Source organism: Aythya fuligula, chromosome 13 (assembly GCF_009819795.1).
Source record: "Aythya fuligula isolate bAytFul2 chromosome 13, bAytFul2.pri, whole genome shotgun sequence".
NCBI classification, from domain to species: Eukaryota; Metazoa; Chordata; class Aves; order Anseriformes; family Anatidae; genus Aythya; species Aythya fuligula.
The window spans coordinates 6,091,366-6,114,003 of NC_045571.1; the positions used below are offsets into that span (position 1 = coordinate 6,091,366).

At 52.1% G+C, this 22,638-nt stretch overlaps 2 protein-coding genes across 2 annotated transcripts; one reads left to right on the plus strand and one right to left on the minus strand.

Moving 5' to 3' along the window:
- Positions 1–2,122: 2,122 nt before the first annotated feature.
- Positions 2,123–3,655, plus strand: LOC116494484. Its single transcript, XM_032196398.1, has 4 exons — positions 2,123–2,498; positions 2,605–2,874; positions 3,113–3,172; positions 3,369–3,655. The coding sequence occupies exons 1-4, from the start codon at positions 2,123–2,125 to the stop codon at positions 3,422–3,424; spliced, it is 762 nt and encodes a 253-aa protein (XP_032052289.1). The 3' UTR covers positions 3,425–3,655.
- Positions 3,656–14,732: 11,077 nt separating this feature from the next.
- LOC116494485 lies at positions 14,733–20,658 on the minus strand. The gene is made up of 9 exons (XM_032196399.1): positions 20,553–20,658; positions 19,666–20,004; positions 17,983–18,252; positions 17,495–17,611; positions 16,657–16,758; positions 16,318–16,443; positions 16,094–16,186; positions 15,695–15,787; positions 14,733–15,032 (listed from the first exon to the last, which is right to left on the minus strand). The coding sequence occupies exons 1-9, from the start codon at positions 20,566–20,568 to the stop codon at positions 14,878–14,880; spliced, it is 1,311 nt and encodes a 436-aa protein (XP_032052290.1). The 5' UTR covers positions 20,569–20,658; the 3' UTR covers positions 14,733–14,877.
- Between the last annotated feature and the right edge of the window lie 1,980 nt (positions 20,659–22,638).

The window sequence follows — 22,638 nt, forward strand, 5'->3', positions numbered from 1 at the left end:
ACACGCTCCGGGGCCTCAATGTCCTTGTAGTGAGGGGCCCAAAGCTGAGCACAGCACTCAAGGTGCAGCCTCGCCAGAGCAGAGTACAGGGGGGCGATCACCTCCCTGGTCCTGCTGGCTGCACTGTTCCTGATGCAAGCCAGGATGCTGTTGGCCTTCTTGGCCACCTGGGCGCACTGCTGGCTCACGTTCAGGCAAGCATCGACCAACACCCCCAGGTGCTTTCCCTCTTCACAGTCCTCTAGCCACTCTGCCCCAAGCCTGTAGCTCTGAATGGGGTTTGGCCGAAGTGCAGGACCCGGCACTTGGCCTCGTTGAACTTCTTCCCATTTGCCTCAGCCCAGGAGTCCAGCCTATCCCGACCCCTCTGAAGGGCCACCCTACCCTCAGACAGGTGGACGCTACCTCCCACCTTGGTGCCATCTGCAAACTTTCTGAGGGTACACTCAATGCCCTCGTCTAGGTCAACAATAAAGGTATTAAGCAAGATAGGCCCCAGTACTGACCCCTGGCGGACAACACTTGTGACGGGACACCAGCTGATCCTCAGAAGCTCTGCCGGAAGCCAAATACACAAGTCTTTCATACAAAAACCTCATCGACCTAGTTGATCTTGCTCTCATGCCGTCCTCTATGCCGATTAATAGCAGCAATGCATTGCAAATGAGACAACTGGGCCAAACTCCTCAGAAGAGTCCATAAGCCCGGCTCTTAGGTCTTTCTTTTTTTTTTTTTCTTTTTTTTTTTTTTTTTTTTTTGACTTGTTAAGTTGATAAGACTTTCTGTTGCAGGGAAGTCCACCATCTGGACGTCAAGCTCGGGCCTGAAGGCAGAGCTGGGTGCTGGGGGTGCAAGGGTGACCAGATGGATGCACTCTTTAAGCAAGATGCCAGGTTGCAAGAGGAGCTCGGCAGGCTGCAATGCATCCAGGAATCCAAGCAACAGATCAATGCGTGGTACCATGTGCTGCCGCAGGCTGAGCAGCCCTGCCTTAAGTCCTGGCAAGAGTGAGGCGTCTCCCCCTTGCCCCTCAGGTTCCCCTGTGCAACAGATAGGATGCTCTGGGGCTCACAAAAGGAGAGGGTGCCAACAACAGCAATGGTAATGCTCAAGGCCCAGGCAGGGCAACGGAGCATGCAGCTGGCAGAAGGTGGAGCAGGGGGCTCTGGGGCTCACCCCCCCCACCTCCAGAAGGTGTGGAGCAGAACACGGGCTCGGTTCGTGCAGATAAATAACGGTCTGTAAGACAGATCTCTAAGGCACACGACGTTATATCCAGCCTGGGCTGCTTTTGCAGCCGCAGAGCTCCTGGGCACCCCGAGCCTGCTGTACCCCACAGCCCCCGGCCTTGTGGTGCGTGCCGTGCCCGGCGTCCTGGTGCCCCGTGCCGAGCCCAGCCGCGTGTCGGGGCCTGAGTGACGGCGACAGGAGGCGGTGGCACCCGGTCCCGGTCCCGGTCCCAGCCCTGCTGCAGGCCGCGCTGCACCCCAGGTCTGCCATGCTCGCCCTTCCCCTCCTCGTCCTCCTGGCCTCCGCCGGGACAGGCCCAGCGGCCGGCCTGGCTGTCATAGGCAAGTCCTGGGGCTGGGGGCGGTGGTGGTGGAGGTGGAGGTGGAGGTGGTGAGTGTGGTGGTGCTGGTGGTGTTGGTGCTGGTGGTGGCTGTGGTAGGCCAGGCGGTGCAGGTTCCCCCCTCCACCATGGAGCTTCTCCTGGCTGCTTTTCCCACCCCAAAGCCCCTGCTGCGTGCTCGCAGCCTCAATAACAACTTTCAAAATGTTTTGGGGAGCAAATGGGTGGTTGGGAGGGGGCTGCCCTGGCTCCAGTTGCGACTCCCTGGGGCTCCTTTGCTTCCAAGCCCCCCCCATAGAGCAGGGCCAGGAGCAGGCGGCTCTCGCAGCTGTACCCACGCTTGGAAACTCCTCAGGCAGAAGCCGGCTGCGAAGCGAAGCAGTGCAGGCATTCAGGGAGATGAAGGCAGCGCCTCCCCAGCCTCCTGCTTCTCCGTGGTGCTGCTTAAAGCCCCACCGCGAGCCCCCCCCCCCCAAAATAATCCCATCCCCAGCACCACCGCTTGCGCAGGAGCCAAGCCAGGGCGGCTCTCCCTGCCCAGCTGCCTGCTGGATGCCGGTGCGTCCCGCTAGCCCCGCGCTGCGTTCCTCCCTTCCAGCCCGCACGCTCTTCCCGTGCTACTCTGCCGACCTGAAGCCGGTGTCCGAGGTCCTGGTCTCGGCCAGGGGCTGCACTGTGCTCTTCAGCGTCGAGCCGAGGGCAGCCGGCACCACGGCGTCCTGGGAGTACGAGTCCGGCGCGCGCAAGGAGCTCATCGCCACGTTCGTTCCCAACAAGTCGGCCGAGATCTCCCGCGCCTACGTGGGCCACGCCAGGCTCAGCGAGATGGACTTCTCGCTGCAGCTGGTGCTGCGCTGGTGGGACGGGGGGTTCTACCGCTTCCGCTCCGAGTCGGAGGCCACGGGCTGGTTGGAGCTGCGCGTGGTCGGTGAGTGCCAAACCCTGCGCCGCAGCCGGGGAGCTGGAGCTGCTGCCCGGGTGCTGGCACCCTCGAGGCGGGGGTGTCAGTGCCGACGGGTGCTCCATCTGCGCAGAGCCGCTCTCCGAGCCAGAAATCCTGGGCAACTCGTTCGTGGAGGTGGGAGGCGACACCAAGCTGTACTGCAACGTGCTGGAGGGGCAGGTGGACATGTACTGGTGGAAGAGGAACGGGAAGCTGCTGATGGAGAGCAACGGCCTCCAGTTCATCCACAACAACACGCTGGAGATCCACCGAGCCCTGATGAACGACACCGGCTACTACACGTGCATAATCAGCAACGCGGTCAGCCACAACGAAACCTCCTTCCTGCTGCGCGTCCACAGTAAGTGGGGTTTTCTTCCCCAGGCACGGGAATGGAAAGCTGGGGAATGGCCCCAAAATGTTCGCTCTGGCCCCGTTCCCTGAGGTCTCATGGCTTCCCAGCACAGTCTGAGATGAGGAGTGGGAACAGCAGGGCTTCATTGAGGACTTGTGTCTCTGCACCAGCCTGCCCAGTGGCAGGAGTTTTTCTTTCTCTGGGCAAAATTCTGGGAATTTTGGGTTTTGTTTATTTTTTTCAGACAACGACAGGGCATTTTTCATCCTCATCGTGGTATTCGTTAGCATCGGCTTGCTGGCAGGTGAGTGCTGGGACCAGTTTCGCAGAGGTGAAGCACCCAAACTGGGGCCCAAGGAGTGAATATGGTGGCTGAAAATAGGAAGCTCCTTGCAGGCAGTGAAAATAGCCTCCAGGCTTGAGGCTTCTTGCCTGAGTGTTGCCACTCGTTGAGCATCTTCATCCCTGGGGTGTTTAACAGAGGTCATATTTGTCCACAGGGATCTTCAACTGGTGGAGGTTGAGGAACTCCCCGGATTATGCCGTTCATTTTTGAAAATTTAGCACTGAAAAGCCAGAAGTTTCATTGTCCTCAGCATTAACCCTATGGAGATACATCTTTGGAGTGGAAGTGCATTCAGGAGGTCAAATCACATCCTATGGTGGAAGTGATTGCTACACCATCCTACACCATTTTCATGGTGAAATCCTAGCAGAGTTCTCTGTAGGGGGAGTCAAAGCTGACGTGCAGAAGAACAAAATTTCAGTGAAGCTGTTTTCTTTAAAAAAAAAAAGAAAAAAAAAAAAGAAGAAAAAAAGTTGGATATAGTTTGGTGCTTGTTTGTGTTGCTGAATGGTTCTGGCTGTGTTTGTGCTTGTTGCATTGTGGCAGGATGAGCTGGAAGGTGCAGCTGGGCTCTGCATGGCACAAGTCCTGGAAACATCCAGTGTAAAGTAGGTTGGCAGCAAAATGTCATCTCTCAACCACGTCACAAATGAAATATTAAAGGAAGTGAAGCAAACTGGATGTATTAGAGTAGTTTTCAGGCTAATTTTTAAGCTGTGTTAAAAGTTGTTCAGTTCCCTGCAGTGCTTGTGAGTGTTCAGGGGAGCCAAATGTTACAGAAAAAATATATTTTCAAACTGTTTTGAGTGTTGTCTATAAATCATTTGGGAAAAGTGTAGTTTTTCATGTCTCTTGCTACAAATAAAAGCGCACATGTTCTCCCTGTTATATTGCTGTTGTCTGTGGCTATGGGAAATAAGCCCTGTGCGGCACCCAAAACCCACAGCAGGGTAGGGATGTGCAGGCAGGAGGGGCAGCCAGAGCATCAGGTGGGGAATGGGGGATGATGATGACAAAAATGTCGTGTCTGTCTGGCTTTAACAGCAGCTGGGCTGGCCAGGGCCTCACCACACACAGGTCAAAGAATTTCTTCCTTGTATCTCATCTAACCCTAACCTCTTTTAGTTTAAGGCATTCCCCCTTGTTCTACAACTTATTAGGCTTCCGGCAGAGCTTCTGAGGATCAGCTGGTGTCCCGTCACAAGTGTTGTCTGCCAGGGGTCAGTACTGGGGCCTATCTTGCTTAATACCTTTATTGTTGACCCAGACGAGGGCATTGAGTGTACCCTCAGAAAGTTTGCAGATGGCACCAAGGTGGGAGGTAGCATCCACCTGTCTGAGGGTAGGGTGGCCCTTCAGAGGGGTCGGGATAGGCTGGACTCCTGGGCTGAGGCAAATGGGAAGAAGTTCAACGAGGCCAAGTGCCGGGTCCTGCACTTCGGCCAAACCCCATTCAGAGCTACAGGCTTGGGGCAGAGTGGCTAGAGGACTGTGAAGAGGGAAAGCACCTGGGGGTGTTGGTCGATGCTTGCCTGAACGTGAGCCAGCAGTGCGCCCAGGTGGCCAAGAAGGCCAACAGCATCCTGGCTTGCATCAGGAACAGTGCAGCCAGCAGGACCAGGGAGGTGATCGCCCCCCTGTACTCTGCTCTGGCGAGGCTGCACCTTGAGTGCTGTGCTCAGCTTTGGGCCCCTCACTACAAGAAGGACATTGAGGCCCCGGAGCGTGTCCAGAGACGGGCCAAAAGCTGGTGAAGGACCTGGAGCAAAAGTCCTGTGAGGAGCGGCTGAGGGAACTGGGGTTGTTTGGTCTGGGGAAGAGGTGGCTCAGAGGAGACCTCATTGCTCTCTACAACTGCCTGAAGGGAGGTTGTGATGAGGAGGGAGTCGGCTTCTTCTCTCAGATAACTAATGATAGGACTTGAAGAAATGGCCAACAGTTGCTCCTGGGGAGATTTAGATATCAGGAAAAGCTTTTTCTCTCAAAGAGTGGTCACGCACTGGAATGGCCTGGAGGAGGCATCTTGGCAAGCTGTGCTCCGACCTGGCTGGGACAGGGGCTTTCCTTGCCCCGGGGATGCGCTTTCCCTTGGGACGGGATTTGTTGCAACCCAGCTCAGCTTTAGTTTGGTCTGTAAAGCAGTCTGCCCTGGCCCGCACCCCCTCGAGAAACCTGGTCCAGAGCTGGCCAAGGCAGGATCTGGCCCCAGAGCTGGGGCCCAGATAGCACTGAGCTATCCTGTGCTTGAGGAGACACAGCGGGGACACCAGCAGAGGATCCAAATGGAATCCTTCTATTGCAGCGGCTCTAGGAAAGCAAAGGAAAAGGTGAGTGTAGGATTTCTTTTTTTATTATTTATTTAATTTTTTCATGTTTGAATATTTCTCATCTGATACCAGGGGGCACAGCAAAGGACCTTCAGCTGAACCCAAAAGTCTACAGCCCACAAAGCATGGAAACCACTGACAGCTATGGTGTGACCACAAGGTCAGTTAAGAGCCTGTGCAAGGGAAATCAGCACAGGCTAGGTCACTGGTTCTTTTAAATATATATAAAAAATCAGAATATATATATATATAATTTTATATATATATAATTTTATATATATATATATATATATTGTCCTGGTTTCAGTTAGCACAGAATTAATTTTCTTCCTAGTAGCTGGTGGAATGCTGTGTTTTGGCTTAGAATGAGAAGAGTGCTGATAACACCCCGATGCTTTAATTGTTGCAGAGCAGTGCTTATACTAAGCCAAGGACATCTCAGCCTTTGCTCTGTCCTGCCAACGGGCAGGCTGGGGGGTGCAGTAAGAGCTGGGAGGGGACAGACCCAGGACAGGTGACCCAAACTAGCCAAAGGGGTATTCCATACCATCTGACGTCATGCTAAACAATATATAGGGGTGGCTAGCCGGGGGGAGGGGGCCGGACTGCTCGGGGTTAGGCTGGGCATCGGTCAGCGGGTGGTGAGCAATTGCATTGTGCATCACTTGTTTGTACATACTATTATTACTTTCGTATTATCACCATTGTATCATCATTATTATTATTATTATTATTATTTTCCTGTCTTATTAAACTGTCTTTATCTCAACTCACGGGCTTCACTTTCCATTTCTCTCCCCCGTCCCAGAGAGGGAGGGGGGAGGGTGAGCGAACGGCTGCGTGGTGTTTAGCTGCCAGCCGGGTTAAACCACGACAGTCTTTTTGGCGCCCAACGTGGGGCACGAAAGGTTGAGATAACGGCAGATCTGACCAGAGTGTGTTAAACTAAAATTGGTATAAGTATTAGACCTGCTTAATAGTCACTTGTCATAATGCTGATTGCTTTAATCTCAACTGTGCTGCGCCTGTTTTCCAAATTGAGTATTATAGCACGTTATTTTCCGTATGTGCTCTCTGTCATGTTGTTTATCCTCTCCGGGCCCTGGTTTCAGACCATTATGGTACTGTGTGTTGTATCAGTGGCTTATGAGATGATGAAATATCTGGCCATGACTCTAACCTGGTATTTGTACTCAGTAACATCTTCGATTCTATACTTTGGAAACTGTATTTTGGAAACTATTAGCAATTGTATCTGTTGCCTTTTTTCATTAGGGAGTCAATCTGTGGAGGGGAAAGGGGAAGATAATTTTTCTTACTTGATCACTCTCCCTTTCTCCTTCACCACCCCTGTACCCTCCTTGATCACTCTCCCTTCCTCCTTCACCACCCTCTTATCCTCCGAGTTTATTACAATAGCTCTCCAAGATATTGAATATCCTTGGGATACTCAGACCAGCATAGTCCTGTTGTTCTGCCTCCTGAATGCACTTCAGGTTCTGCTTAAAATTAAACAACTACTTAGGAAGCTCATCCGGAGATCTGCCCGGAGGCAGTATAGTTGTGGGTGGCAGGGAGTATGGGAGGATATGGGCAGGCATCTAGACCAGTTGGCACCCCCAGTGTTTTGGAAATTCACCCCTGAACAAGTGCAAAATCCTCAAAAACTGGCAGAATGCTTGAATAAAAGGTGTCGCGATTCGGGAAGTTCCAAAGTAACACAAATCATTGTAACATGCTGGGGCCTGGCTTACGCCTATCGAGCTGCCATGGATACTGCTATCAACTTAGTGACAGACCCTGCGGCCACTCCAAGTCCCGTGACAGATCCAACGGCCACTGTGACCCCTACGGTGGACTCTGCAGCCGCTCCAGTCCCAGCTTCTGCAGATGCTCCAGTCCCAGCTTCTGCAGATGCTCCAGTCCCAGCTCCTGCAGCTGCTCCAGTCCCAGTTCCTGCAGTCGCTCCAGTTCCAGCTCTGGCCGCTACTCCAGTCCCAGTTCCTGCAACTGCTCCAGTCCCAGCTCCTGAAGTCGCTCCAGCTCCAGCTCCTGAAGCCGCTCCAGCTCCAGCTCCTACTGCTGCTCCAGTCCCAGCTCCTGCAACTGCTCCAGCTCCAACTCCAGCTCCTGTAGCCGCTCCAGCTCCGGTTCCTGCAACTGCTCCAGCTCCTGTAGCCGCTCCAGCTCCTGTGGCCGTGTCAGAGAAACGAGCTGTAGCAGTGCAAGTTGACCCTGCAGAGGGCATTCCAACCCCTGTGGCAGACCCTGTAACAAAGTCAGAGAAACGAGCAGTAGCAGTGCAAGCTGCCCCTGTAGAGAAGGTGAAAATATGGTATAGAAATTCAAGTCGTTTAGAACGCAGAGAGTCTTCTGCCAATCCAGGTAAGGCTTCTGCCAAAACTAAGTATAGAGATGACGAAGATGATGACGACGCTGGGCCGTCAAGGATTCAGGAGGAGGAAGATGAGGATGCCGAAAGAGCAACAGTAACTACCCGAAGCCTAAACGAGCGCGAGCTACGAGATGTGCGAAAAGATTTTGGTCGCTGTATAGGTGAGCAGCTTGTCACCTGGCTGCTCCGGTGCTGGGACTCTGGAGCCAATTGTGTGGAATTAGACGGCAGGGAAGCCAAGCGGCTGGGATCCCTTGCTCGAGACGCCGGCATTGACAAAGCAATTGCAGATGGAGCACGACCCACCAGCCTCTGGAGGCGTCTCCTCTCAGCTGTGAGGGAAAGGTATCCCTTCAAGGAAGATATTTTATGTCTACCAGGCAAGTGGACCACTATGGAGAAGGGAATCCAGTACCTGAGGGAATTAGCCGTACGGGAAGTGATTTATGAGGATCCAGACCTCAAACAAACATCCACAGATCCAGATGAAGTCAAGTGTACACGACCCATGTGGCGGAAGTTTGTACGGAGTGCACCGTCATCATATGCCAGCTCATTGGCAATAATGGCCTGGAAAGAGGATGAGGAACCCACAGTGGGTGAAGCGGCTAAACAACTCCGGCAGTACGAAGAAAGTCTCTCCTCTTCCTTACAGGCCTGCGTCTCAGCTGTGGAGAAACTTTCTGAAAAGGTTCACCAACTTGAAGAGAATCTATTGTCCTCCCCACCTGAACCAACCAGTGCCCACCGACCAAAGGAGAACACTTGGGAGAAACTTTCTGAAAAGGTTCACCAACTTGAAGAGAGATTATTCTCCTTCACACCTGTACAAAGCAGTGTCTCAGCTGTCAGGGGTAGGCGTTCACCCACACAAGGAAGACGATATGGTGGGTACTCACCCCGTGCCACCCTGTGGTTTTACTTACGAGACCATGGAGAGGACATGAGAAAGTGGGATGGAAAATCTACCGCGACCCTAGAGGCACGGGTACGTGAGTTGCAAAAGAAAACAATCAGGAAAAAGGGATTCTCCGAAAAGTTTGCTGCTCCAACTTCCAGCAGACAGTCCTTCAAACACAGAAACGAGGAAGATTCTGACCAGGATTAGGGGGGCCCTGCCTCCAGCCAGGGGGAGGAAAGGGACAATCGAGTTTATTGGACTGTGTGGATTCGATGGCCTGGCACATCACGCGCACAGAAGTATAAGGCTTTAGTAGACACCGGTGCACAATGTACTATAATGCCATCGAGCTATAAAGGACCAGAGCCCATCTATATTTGTGGAGTGACAGGGGGATCTCAGCAGTTGACTGTATTGGAGGCTGAAGTGAGTCTGACTGGGAATGAGTGGGAAAAGCACCGCATTGTGACTGGTCCGGATGCTCCATGTATCCTTGGCATAGACTATCTTAGAAGAGGATACTGCAAGGACCCAAAAGGGTTCCGGTGGGCTTTTGGTATTGCTGCCTTAGAGACAGAGGGCATTAAACAATTATCTACCTTGCCTGGTCTCTCAGAGGACCCTTCTGTTGTGGGGTTGCTGAGGGTCGAAGAACAGCAAGTGCCAATTGCTACCACAACTGTGCACCGGCGGCAATATCGCACCAACCGAGACTCCCTGATTCCCATCCATAAGCTAATTCGTCAATTGGAGAGCCAAGGAGTGATCAGCAAGACTCATTCACCTTTCAATAGTCCCATATGGCCAGTGCGAAAGTCTAATGGCGAGTGGAGACTAACAGTGGACTATCGCGGCCTGAACGAAGTCACGCCACCACTGAGTGCTGCAGTGCCGGACATGCTGGAACTTCAGTATGAACTTGAATCGAAGGCAGCCAAGTGGTACGCCACAATTGATATCGCTAATGCATTTTTCTCCATCCCTCTAGCAGCAGAGTGCAGGCCACAATTTGCCTTCACTTGGAGGGGAGTCCAATATACCTGGAATAGGCTGCCCCAGGGGTGGAAACACAGCCCTACCATTTGCCATGGGCTGATCCAGTCTGCACTAGAGCAGGGGGAAGCTCCTGAACACCTGCAGTACATCGATGACATTATTGTGTGGGGTGACACAGCAGAGGAAGTTTTCGAGAAAGGGAAGAAAATAGTCCAAATCCTTCTGAAAGCCGGTTTTGCCATAAAACAAAATAAAGTCAAAGGACCTGCACGGGAGATCCAGTTTTTAGGAATAAAATGGCAAGATGGACGTCGTCAAATCCCAATGGATGTGATCAACAAAATAACAGCTATGTCTCCACCAACTAACAAAAAAGAAACACAGACTTTCCTAGGTGTTGTGGGGTTTTGGAGAATGCACATCCCAAATTACAGTCTGATTGTAAACCCACTCTACCAAGTAACTCGTAAGAAGAATGAGTTTGAATGGGGCCCTGAACAACGACAAGCCTTTGAACAAATCAAGCAGGAAATAGTCCATGCAGTAGCCCTTGGGCCAGTTCGAACAGGACCAGATGTAAAGAATGTGCTCTACACTGCAGCCGGGGAGAACGGCCCCACCTGGAGCCTCTGGCAGAAAGAACCTGGGGAAACTCGAGGTCGGCCTCTGGGGTTTTGGAGTCGGGGATACAGAGGATCTGAGGCCCGCTATACTCCAACTGAAAAGGAGATATTGGCAGCATATGAAGGAGTTCGATCTGCTTCGGAGGTGGTCGGTACTGAAGCGCAGCTCCTCCTAGCACCCCGATTACCGGTACTAGGCTGGATGTTCAAGGGAAGGGTCCCCTCTACGCATCATGCAACTGATGCTACATGGAGCAAGTGGGTTGCACTGATTACTCAGCGGGCTCGAATAGGAAACCCCAGTCGCCCAGGAATATTGGAAGTGATCATGGACTGGCCAGAAGGCAAATACTTTGGGATATCATCAGAGGAGGAGGTGGGTCGTGCTGAAGAAGCCCCACTGTACAACCAGTTGCCAGAGAATGAAAAGAAATATGCCCTGTTCACTGATGGGTCCTGTCGTATTGTGGGGAAGCATCGGAGATGGAAGGCTGCTGTATGGAGTCCTACGCGACGAGTTGCAGAAGCTGCTGAGGGAGAAGGTGAATCGAGTCAGTTTGCAGAAGTGAAAGCCATTCAGCTGGCTTTAGACATTGCTGAACGAGAAAAATGGCCAGTTCTCTATCTCTACACCGATTCATGGATGGTAGCAAATGCCCTGTGGGGATGGTTACAGCAATGGAAGCAAAACAATTGGCAGCGTAGGGGCAAACCTATCTGGGCTGCTGCATTGTGGCAAGATATTGCTGCTCGGGTAGAGAACCTGGCTGTGAAAGTACGCCACGTAGATGCTCATGTGCCCAAGAATCGGGCTACTGAAGAACATCAAAACAACCAGCAGGTGGATCAGGCTGCTAAGATTGAAGTAGCTCAGGTGGACCTGGATTGGCAGCATAAAGGTGAATTATTTATAGCCCGATGGGCCCATGACACCTCAGGCCATCAAGGTAGAGATGCAACATACAGATGGGCTCGTGATCGAGGGGTGGACTTGACCATGGACGCTATAGCACAGGTTATTCATGACTGTGAAACATGTGCTGCAATCAAGCAAGCCAAACGGTCAAAGCCTCTTTGGTATGGAGGACGATGGCTGAAATATAAATATGGAGAGGCCTGGCAGATTGATTACATCACACTCCCTCAAACTCGCAATGGCAAGCGCCACGTACTTACAATGGTGGAAGCAACCACCGGATGGCTGGAAACATATCCTGTGCCTCATGCTACCGCCCGGAACACCATCCTGGGCCTTGAAAAGCAAGTCCTATGGCGACATGGCACCCCAGAAAGAATAGAATCAGACAATGGGACTCACTTCCGAAACAACCTTATAGACACTTGGGCCAAAGAACATGGTATTGAATGGGTGTATCACATCCCCTATCATGCACCAGCCTCCGGGAAAGTTGAACGATACAATGGCCTGTTAAAGACTACCTTGAAAGCAATGGGCGCTGGGACGTTCAAAAACTGGGATACGCATTTGGCAAAGGCCACCTGGTTAGTCAATACTAGGGGATCTACCAACCGAGCTGGACCTGCCCAATCAAACCTGTTACGTACTGTAGATGGGGATAAAGTTCCTGTAGTGCATGTAAAAAATATGCTGGGTAAAACAGTCTGGGCTACTCCTGCCTCAGGAAAAGGCAAACCTATTCGTGGAATTGTTTTCGCTCAGGGACCTGGATATACTTGGTGGGTAATGCAAAAGAACGGAGAGGTCCGGTGTGTACCTCAAGGAGATTTAATACTGGGTGAGAATAGCCCATGAACTGAATTGCACCATGTTAAATAGTATATTATACTGTATGTTATCACTACCATGATTACTATAGGTGACTAATTAGAATGTATGGAAAAGAGTGTAACCTGAGCATGACATAAATGGTATGGAATAAGGGGTGGATAGATGTCCTGGTTTCAGTTAGCACAGAATTAATTTTCTTCCTAGTAGCTGGTGGAATGCTGTGTTTTGGCTTAGAATGAGAAGAGTGCTGATAACACCCCGATGCTTTAATTGTTGCAGAGCAGTGCTTATACTAAGCCAAGGACATCTCAGCCTTTGCTCTGTCCTGCCAACGGGCAGGCTGGGGGGTGCAGTAAGAGCTGGGAGAGGACAGACCCAGGACAGGTGACCCAAACTAGCCAAAGGGGTATTCCATACCATCTGACGTCATGCTAAACAATATATAGGGGTGGCTAGCCGGGGGGAGGGGGCCGGACTGCTCGGGGTTAGGCTGGGCATCGGTCAGCGGGTGGTGAGCAATTGCATTGTGCATCACTTGTTTGTACATACTATTATTACTTTCGTATTATCACCATTGTATCATCATTATTATTATTATTATTATTATTTTCCTGTCTTATTAAACTGTCTTTATCTCAACTCACGGGCTTCACTTTCCATTTCTCTCCCCCGTCCCAGAGAGGGAGGGGGGAGGGTGAGCGAACGGCTGCGTGGTGTTTAGCTGCCAGCCGGGTTAAACCACGACAATATATATATATATATATATATATATGTTGCAGGAAGAACGGCCAAAAACATGACAGACACCAGTATGGTCAGATCATGCTCTCTCTTTATTACCAAAATAGCCTGATTCTCATAGCAAACTTAACATGGACGGATAGTGTCTCACACAAGATTATCAGTCAAAATGCACTCCGACAGACAACTGCAAGAAAACAACCCCACCTGCAAGAAAACAACCCCCTTGTGATTAGCAGTCAAACAGATCTTGTCCTTGAAGCCAGCTGCTGGCAACAATATTTTTCTAAATTCCTCAATTGGGCAGTATGGGAACACTGTCATGGGAACTCCTCGTAGTCGCCCTCGTACCTTGGTTTGATCAGCTGAAACAAGTCATGGTCTCCTTGCTGTTCTAAAAATCACTCAACATTTATATAAATATATATATGAAAATATTTATATATATATAAATATATAAAAATAGAAAAGGAGAGCTTGCCAACCACAATAATAGTCAGTACCCAGGAAAGGGCACCTGCAAAGAGGTAGACCAGTGTGGGATCTGTAATCACATATTGCCAGCCGTACCCTGGGGTGCACCAAGCACGGCATTGCTAGTCGGTCAAGGGAAGGAATTGTCCTGCCTGCCTGCCCTGCGCTGGTGCGGCCTCACCTCGAGTGCTGTGTGCAGTTCTGGGCACCACAGCACAAGGACACGAAACTGTTGGAGAGTGTCCAGAGGAGGGTGATGAAGATGGTGAAGGGCCTAGAGGGGAAGACGGCTGAGGGCACTGGGCCTGGTCAGCCTGGAGAAGAGGAGGCTGAGGGGGGACCTCATCGCTGTCTGCAGCTTCCTCATGAGGGGGAGTGGGGAGGCAGGTGACCTGTTCTGTGTAAACACCAGTGCAGGGGGGACAGTGTTAAGCTGAGGTAAGGGAGGTTTAGGCTGGACATCAGGGTGAGGTTCTTCACAGGTTCCCCAGGGAAGCAGTCACTGCACCAAGCCTATCTGAATTTAAGAAGAGATCGGACTCAGGCACATGGTCTAAACTTTTGGGTAGACCAGTGCGGTGCCAGGAGTTGGACTTGATGATCCGCATGGGTCCCCTCCAACTCGGGATATTCTATGGTTCTATGATTCTATGCAGAAAATGTAGGTTTAATTAGCACCATATATGGATAAATTGTGGGAAATGTAGAAAAAGTAGGTTTAGTTAGAAATGTGGATAAGACTCGTGAAAAAACAGGAAGGGAGTGCTGAAGACAAGAGAAATGTGGGGGATGCGAGTCACCACAGAGTCTGAGGCATACGGGAATAACAAGAGGAGGTAAGAGCAAGGACTGCCACGAGGCCCAGGAACGAGGAAAGCAACAAAGTGTGACCAAAACCCAGCATGGGAACAGGAGGTTGCAATAAGGTACCCACCAGCCTGAGAAATACAAGGATCAAAGGACTGTAAACGGGGCTGGAGGATTTGTGGAAGGAAAACCTCTGGAAGGAAAGTGTGTAAAAGGAGCATAGCCGGGTTGCAATAGAGACTTGATCACACGAAGAGTCTGTGCACTCGGTCACCACAAATGGCACCCAACGTGGGGCACAACGAGTGAGGCTGTAGCAGCCCATTCCAGTGGCAATGCCCAACCCAACCGTAGCTGGAGGAAAAGGAAAGGCTCTTGAGCACCATCACTGATCTGGAGGACAGGAGATGAGCGGTCGGGAACTACGGGAAGCAAAAAGAGCAGCAATCTAACCTAGATGTATTACAAAGAATCCTTAAGACTCAGAATCATCCAGTATCCACTTTGGCACTAGTTCAGTTTCTGGACTGGCCTAGGAGGAATGTACCAGCTTTTCCAATGACTGGTTCTTCTGATGTCACTCCCCAGGTGGTGATAAATCCACCCGTGCCGTTCTGCAGGAAGGCAGATGGATGCTTCCCAGTGAGTATTAAATACTCATCGTACCATTACAAGTATCTGCAGCAACCAGAGAAGGAGACACCTGATCTGTACAGGAAGTCACCAAGGTGGACGTGGTCTGTAAGCTGTGGGTGACCTCCTGGGGGTCCGGCTGCTGCTGCCTCTCCTGATTTTTCTTGTAAGCTGAAAACAAAGGAGAGGGCATCAGCTCCTGGGTTTGCAACACCACCCTGAGCTTCATGGGGACATGTGAAAATGCGACTGCAGGGAAGAATGGGTTTTGGAGGCTTTCACGTGGCCAAACCCCTCTGTGTCCAAAACCAGATCTCTGTTTTGGATGGAGAGCCAGAAGACAGCACAGAGACAGACACCCACCTTGCCTGCAAGCCCCTGCACCTCTAACCTACCAGCCCTTGGTAGGTTAGTGCAATATTTCTTGTATTTCCGATTCCCAATTGTTCTGCACACCCTGGCAAAGCAGGGGTCCCCTTCCCACCCTCTCTTCAACACGTAATGGAGCCTCCTCCGCACTCATTCTTGCAGGAGATGAGAGTTGAGCACACATTCCTGGGGAGTCACACTGTGGGCTCACTACTCTTCAGGTCAGTGACCAGCTGGGCACCAGCCCGCATCTCCTGAGTCAGGAGGAGAGCAGAAGAGCATCCTCCACATTTGGGAGGAGAAACTCGCTTTCCACGAACACCTCCTTGAGGATCCCTGAGTGAAGCAGAGGCACATTGCCTCTTGTCTCAAGACCTGCTGCCAGGGGGAGGGAGCTGAGAGCGGGGTCTCAGTGATGGAGCAGGTACTTGGTGTGGCTGGATGGAAACCTCTGGGCTACTTACACCACAGGAAGAGGAGCAGCAGCATGGGGAGGACTGCCACAGCAGGAATGACGAAGCCAATGGTCAGATTGACATCCTCTGAGCAGCCCCGCTCTGCCAAGGAGACAGTGAGAACTTGTCAGTGGTTGCTCTCCTGCCCCCCTTGAACATCTACAGAACATGAAGGTCATTCAGAGCATCCTGGTGTTTCACGCTCTGGAGCTCCAGGGGCAAACCTTGCCCTGCTGTGACCTCCCGGCTAAGCACAGGGCTTGCCATGACTGCATCAGCTACAGCCTACAAAGCCACCCAAGGACTTTCTCTTCCCTGGCTGAGGCCAGTCCCACCCCGAACACCCCACCTCTCCCCAGAAGGAAGGCGACCAAGGCCACACGTGGTGCCAACCCGGCCGCCCATTACCGTGGAGCTGATGGAAGTTGTGGAGCAGGAGGCTGGTGAACAGCAGGTTGACTACCAGCGTCGTGGCTGTAATGCACAGGATGACATGGTGCCCTGGGAGAGGGGAGAAGTTCTGGTGGATGGGAGAGAAATGGGAGAGGAGGGCAGGCCAGCACGGGGAGTTTGCTCCCAGGCTCTCCTTGGGCCTTTTGCACTGGAGGTTTAGGCCACTGACAGCAACTCACAGCCTTTGGACCTGAAGTATGTGAGCACTGCTGGTCTGCACGGCGACATCGCCACCGCCGTCAGTGCCATGGCCACGATCCCAGCCGAGAGGATAAGCCCGAGCAGGATGAAGGCAGCAGAATGACCTGTGGGGAGCAGAATTAAACAAGGAGGTGAGATGGGAAAGCTTCTCCTGGCCAAGGCAGACACTACAGAGCAGGGAACCCTGACACTGATTCTCCAAACCCAACAGCACTGCATCAGACAAGGATGCTGCTGGAGAGACCTGGAGGTCTTTGGTGTCATCAAAGATAAGACACGGGAGAAATGAAGAACAACTCAGTTTAAATGAATCCTACCATCTTCCTGCATCCAGATGACAGAGGCAGCCAACAGGAGGAGAGAAGAGGTGCACAGCAGCCCCAGGATGGACATCACTAACCATTCCCACGCTTCCTTTCCTGGGAAAAAGGCAAATATCTTTGAGTTAGGGCTCGGAACCTCACCAAGGGATCCAGGGTGCAGCCTGGGAAGGGAAGGTGAACACCAAGCACACATTTCCCTTGTAAAGAATCAAATTCCCGAGATTTGGAAACCTCAAAGACAAACGCTGGTGGATTTCAAAGGCTTTTGGTAGGCTTCTGAAGGGCTTTGTTTGACTTTTGGAGGAACCATGAGATGCGAGCCAGATGGGAGGACTTGCTGTTGGCTAGGTCTTATGGTCTCTTTTCTGCTAACCATCATGCTGCTACAGAAGCACCCACATCAACCCGTAAGCTTGGGTATGGGTGCACAGCAGTTTGCACCATTCTGACCCAAACACCAGTGTGCTTGGTCGCCAAACCCAATGCCACTTGGCCCTTGGTCAGCTCTCAGCACCTCCACGCAGGAAGCTCTTTGTGTCCTGCCCTTTCTATTTCTCCCCAGGGACTCCTGAGGACAGAGAGGAACAACTCCTATGCCTCATACCATGATACCTGCAGGTGGCCCAATTTCTCCCAAAGCCATTTGGGATTACTGCTGCTAGGAAATTTTGTTTTCTGTTCAAGCCACAGAACCATAAGAAGAAGTGCATGAACTGCACGACCATCGAGCAAGCTTCCTCCAACTACCGCGGTGAGTTCGGAGAGAAGGGGCTTGCCTCGCCCCCTGCCCTCTCCACGGCATGGAGAGAGGAGCTCAGGCGTGGGCACTCACCGAGTCTGAGCTTCCCCAGCTGAGAGAGCTGGATAATGAAGAGGACAGCAGAGATGGCAGTGAGCACCAGCGCAGCAGCGGACGTCATCTGTGCAGCACGGGCAGGAGGCGTAAGACCTGCATGGAGGACAACCCCACAACATGGAGCAGCTATCCCAGGAGTCTGCAACAAGCTCGAAACCCTAAAGGATTACTGGGTTTCCTTGCGTGGCAGATCCCACAAGAGGCAGCTGAAACCTGCGAGGGTCTCAGGGACAAAGTGCTGGTGCCCAGACCTGCTAGAGATGAGAAGACAGAGCGGGCTTGAGCTGGCACCTAAATGCACAAAGGCTGCAGGTCCAAGTGAGACAACAGCCAACGAACAAAACATCTGCCTGCCCCAGGAGCACAGCAGAGCTGCTGGGGGTCTCGTCCAGGTACCTGTGGGCTCAGGGCTGGTGTGACAAGGTGGCAAACCACCGGACCCACCCCAGCAGGGCAATGCTAACCTGTCACGGTCAGGTTGAGGGCTGCCTCCTTCCAGCTTATGGAGTTGTTGATTATGCAGGAGTAGGAGCCGCAATCCGACTTCTCTGCCTTCCTGATCTGCAGCACAGTGGTCTTCCCAGTGATCTGACTGAACTTTTCGGGAGGAAGGGGATGTCCATCCTTCTTCCAGGAGACATCAGCCACCGTTCCTTCTGGCAGCACGCAGGTCAGGTTGATGAGTGAACCGTCCAGGTTTGAGCTGCTCAGGAGCTTGGGCTGGGGCAAGGGCTCTGGAAAGCAGAGAGCGACATGGCAGCACTGCCTGGGATTGCCTCTCCTCCCACCTTAAACCCGCCCCGCATGAAATGTCAGAACAGCAAGCCCCACGCGGGGTGAGCAGCACCTCCCCTTCTCATTCGCACCTCAGCTCAGTGCCTCGGTTGAGTCTGGCAGGGCAGAAGACAGTGCAGGAGCAGGGCAGCATCCACCAAGCTCAGAGCCGATGTCCCAGCCGCTGCCCTTAAGCCACGGCACCTCCCCAGGGGTGGGCAGCACCAGCCCCTGGAGCTCAGGCATGGCACCCTGGGGCCACGGACACCGACCCGACAGAGCTGCACCTTGGGATTATGCTGGGAAGTGATGATGGGGACTTTATGGACACTTCCAAGAGGAGAAAGCTGCCCCCGCACAGCAGTGGGGTGGAGGGGTGCTCTGGCACAAGGACATGGACGTATTAGAAGAGTCCAGAGAAGGGCCACAACAGAGATGATCAGGAGCTGGAGCACCTCTGCTATGGACACAGGCTGAGAGAGTTGGGGGTGTTCAGCCTGGAGAAGAGAAGGCTCTGGGGGGACCTTTTACCAACCTTCCAGTACCTAAAGGGGGCTACGGGAAAGCTGGGGAGGGACTCTTTGCCAGGGAGTGGAGTGATAGGACAAGGGGTAAGGGCTTTAAACTAAAAAAGGGTAGCTTTAGATTAGATACAAGGAAAAAAATCTTTATTACAAGGGTACAGAGGCACTGTCACAGGCTGTCAGGACAAGCTCTGTGTGCCCCATCCCTGGAGGTGCCCAAGGCCAGCTCAGATGGGGTTGGGGGCAGCCTGGGCTGGTGGGAGGAATCACTGCCCATGGTGCCTGCAGCATTTGGGGTTGCTCTTAGCTACATCTGGACCTCCACCTGGGAGCAACCACATGCTCCTGAAATCTTCCTTCCCTGGATGTCCTACATGCAGGGTGCTCCCGCAGTGCTGCTGAGCTCCAGGAAAGGGCAATGCAAACCAGGGTGAGCTCTCGTTTCTGTTTGTCCTGCAGGGAAGTGCAGAGGAAGAGGAAGGCAATGCTGGTGTGAAGGGAGAGGCTGCAACGCTTGGTGAGAAATCCTGTCTCTGGAGGGCATTTTATGACATTCACCTCCTGTGAGCAGCTGCTCATGGTGAAGGAAGCAGGTACAAGAACGGAGGCACTGAGCAGCCACGATTCCCAACCCATAGCTCAACCCACAGCCAGATTCAGTCTCAGAATACATTACAACATTTCCCAGCAATTCTTCTGGGGTCTCCAGTCCATGTCATTCAAGGCAGTAATGAAACCAGAAAGTCCTCCTCTAGTCCACTTCACGGGAGGCATGCCTGTGCACCCTACTGATGGCAAATCCTACTGATGGTCAGAGAAAAACATCCTTTCAACCAATTTTTGACTTACTGATCACTCTAAGAGTGGTTGATGCTGCTTTGTCCTGCAACAAGTTAACTGTTGCTTTATAGATGCCACTGTCCGTCTCTCGCAGCTTCTGCAGGACAAGGGAGCCGTTGTTTCGGTAGAAATCCACTCTGCCTTTGTAAGCTGGGTAAATGGTTACTGACTGCGTCTCTGTGTAGTACTGCAGGATTAATTCGGGGATGTTCTCTCTTATGTATTCCCACTCGGCCAAGCTGATGTTCCTGATAGCTGGTGCGTGCATCGTGACAGAGGATCCTTCCTCTGCCCAGAGCTTTGTGATTTCTGCTGCAATAGAGGACACCTGCAGAAGCAGCAGCAGGTCTGGAAACAGGAGAGAACCAAAGTAGGGTGGGTTAGTTCTAAGCAAAAGCCAAAGGTCAAATTCTTATGCTCTTCTTGGAAAGGCCCCAAATGACTTCTTGAAACCCATTGTGCACGTCTGATTTCCGTCCTCCCTTTTTTCTTTTTAAGAAAAAAATCATAACATTATGGGCACGTTATAAAAATGGTTCGTAACTGGTTCAAGTATTTCCTTGCTTTTTGGAATGAAAACAACAGGAATCGGGCTCCTTCGGGGCTTCTGCATGTCAGGAGCTGCTCAGTGGGACCACGTTCAGCGTGGCTTCACCCCCGGACCTCACCCAGTTCCCTCAGCACCCGAACCTGGTGGGACCCAGGCACGGTGAGGCTGCAGCACTGGGAGGCTCCTGCCAGGATGCTCACGCCTCGACCAGCCCTTCTGCAGCACAGAGGTGCAAGCGAGCGTGGCAATGCTGCAGGTGCCCGCTCTCCACCTCTCCCAGGTCTGCTGCAGCAGGAGGGCTGCGCGGTGGTACCCAGCCCAAGGACAAGTCCCCTCTCACACTCACAGCCTACGAAGGACATGGCAAAGAGCCACAGGGGCTTTCAAACCGGCACGAGGGTGGAGCTCCTTCTGCAGCAACGCTCTCAGGAGGGTCACTAGCAGCGATGGACCAGCCTGGGAACGACACTGTGAAAAGCACCCTCAGCACCATCAGCACTTCCCACGCACTGCCAGCTGATGGCAACACAGGCAGCAGTGCTGGTGCTTTCTGCAGCCCTCCCTTCACTGCAGCTTGGCAGTGCTGCAGCTCTGCCTCGTCCCTTCAAAGGGCAGCATGATCTGACCATATCAATGCTCAAATGACCATTGCAATGATAATGTTGAATTGCTTGGTGTTGCAGCTAGAGCTATTGGCAATTTTAGTGCCAGGAGTGGCATCTGTGGCTGCTCTTAACAACTTAGAAAAATTGGTATGCTGGGCCGAGAAGCAAGCCCATGCCATGACAGAGAGCTTCCTTATCCTGGTCTGGTGACCTGTAACAGACACCCACAACACTATTCCCCACACCAGCCTGCCCCTTAATTCTCTCCCACAGACTCTCAGCTCTCTCCTCATCCTCCCCTGGGCAGAACTCAATACAACGTAGTTGCTCTCTCACATGAAGAGCAACTCCTCCACCTCGCCTTGCTGGCCTGCCTTTCCTCAGCAGGACACACCAGTCCTCGGCCACAGCCCAGCCCTGTGAGCTGTCCCACCATGTCTGTGGAATGGCCGCCAGGTCATCATCTCCTGACAAAACACGGATTCCTAACTCCTCTTGCTTCTTCCCCACGCTGGTGCCACAATCAGCCACTTTTTGGCTGTTTTTCTCTGGTATCCTCCAAAGTTTGGGCAATAGACTGTTGTGGTTTTTGATAGGAAAATGGGAAAGATATTTTGGTTTATGGTGTATGCAACTATTTTAAGGATGTAAGAACAGTGGCTGTGCAGAAAGCTGGCACCATTTATAGATGGAGAATTTCCTTTTTCCAGGCACATCCCAACCAGCATGGAAACGCCCTATTTTCCTGCTGGGGGCTGGAGTCCCTCCCAGCTCTCCCTGTGCTCATGGAGACGCACTGAGGATCCCCAGGAGACGGAGAGTAAGGAAAATTTGGAAGAAGGGCATGCAATGCAGCTCTTGTGTGACTTGCTGCTACTTTTTAAAAAAATGAATCCATCCTCCAGCAGATAAGATCTCATTCCTCAGAAACCTGGGGGAAACGGAGAAGAGCCCTTGGAAGGAAATGACTGCATAAGGCAGGCAGGTGGTTTTGTGTAACAGTGATCACACAGGCCATTGCATCTCAGTGAGACAAACAACTCCCACAGATATTTGTGGCATGAGAGGCAGTTGCAAACACAGAGACTTTTGATGAGGGCAGGTGTTTCAGGAGTTTAGCTATAACACAGGTAAGGGAGGACAGGCTCATGAAGACAGATGGACATAAGACTACGATTAGCATCTCTTCTGTGCCTTGTCTTTCATTTCTACAAAACACTCATGAGGAAAAAATGAAGCAGAAGCACACTAGCCTGCTGGTGTTTCACAAAGAGTACTTTGTAAGGCGTGTGCTTCCAGCCTATCAGCCCTGGGAGATGCATCAGCAGCGCCTATCAAGCCTCTTGCAGGGATGAGCTGCATGTCAGCTGTTGAAAAGAGCTCCTTACAGGGAGCAGGGCTACACTACCAGCAGCCACCCCAACAAATAGGAACACTATTTGTGCCAGAGGAGCAACAGCAGCCCAGGGTCTTTCTTTGCAGGCTGGGGAGCCAGCACAGCCTTTAGAAAAAGGAACTGCTTTCCCCCAGCTGCAGCGCCTCGCACACAGCTTCAGGTCTTAAAAACAATAAAAAAAATTGTGTGTGGGCTGACAGAAGCAGGATTGTCTGCAGCCAGCTTTGCCCAGCATTGCTCGTGGGCCCCTCACTGCTGTGTGCCCTTGTGTTACCGCTTTGCAGCAGCTGTGCGGGGCAAGCACAGAGGATGGGCGAGGAGCAGACCTGGTCGGTCATTATCAGCCCTCACCAAGGACTCAGACAGGGAAGAAATAGGCCTCATAATGGAATGAAATAGTAGCTATGTACAAATTCAGCTCTCGCACTCAG

Coding starts and splice junctions, on each gene's coding strand:
- LOC116494485 (XM_032196399.1), bottom strand. Junction 16,444..16,656: donor CATCTGGATGCAGGAAGATG/GTAGGATTCATT, acceptor TGCTCCCCACAG/GTCATTCTGCTGCCTTCATC. Junction 15,788..16,093: donor CAACTTCCATCAGCTCCACG/GTAATGGGCGGC, acceptor TCTCCTTGGCAG/AGCGGGGCTGCTCAGAGGAT.
- LOC116494484 (XM_032196398.1), top strand. CDS start 2,123: ATGCCGGTGCGTCCCGCTAGCCCCGCGCTGCGTTCCTCCCTTCCAGCC. Junction 2,499..2,604: donor GTTGGAGCTGCGCGTGGTCG/GTGAGTGCCAAA, acceptor CCATCTGCGCAG/AGCCGCTCTCCGAGCCAGAA. Junction 3,173..3,368: donor TAGCATCGGCTTGCTGGCAG/GTGAGTGCTGGG, acceptor ATTTGTCCACAG/GGATCTTCAACTGGTGGAGG.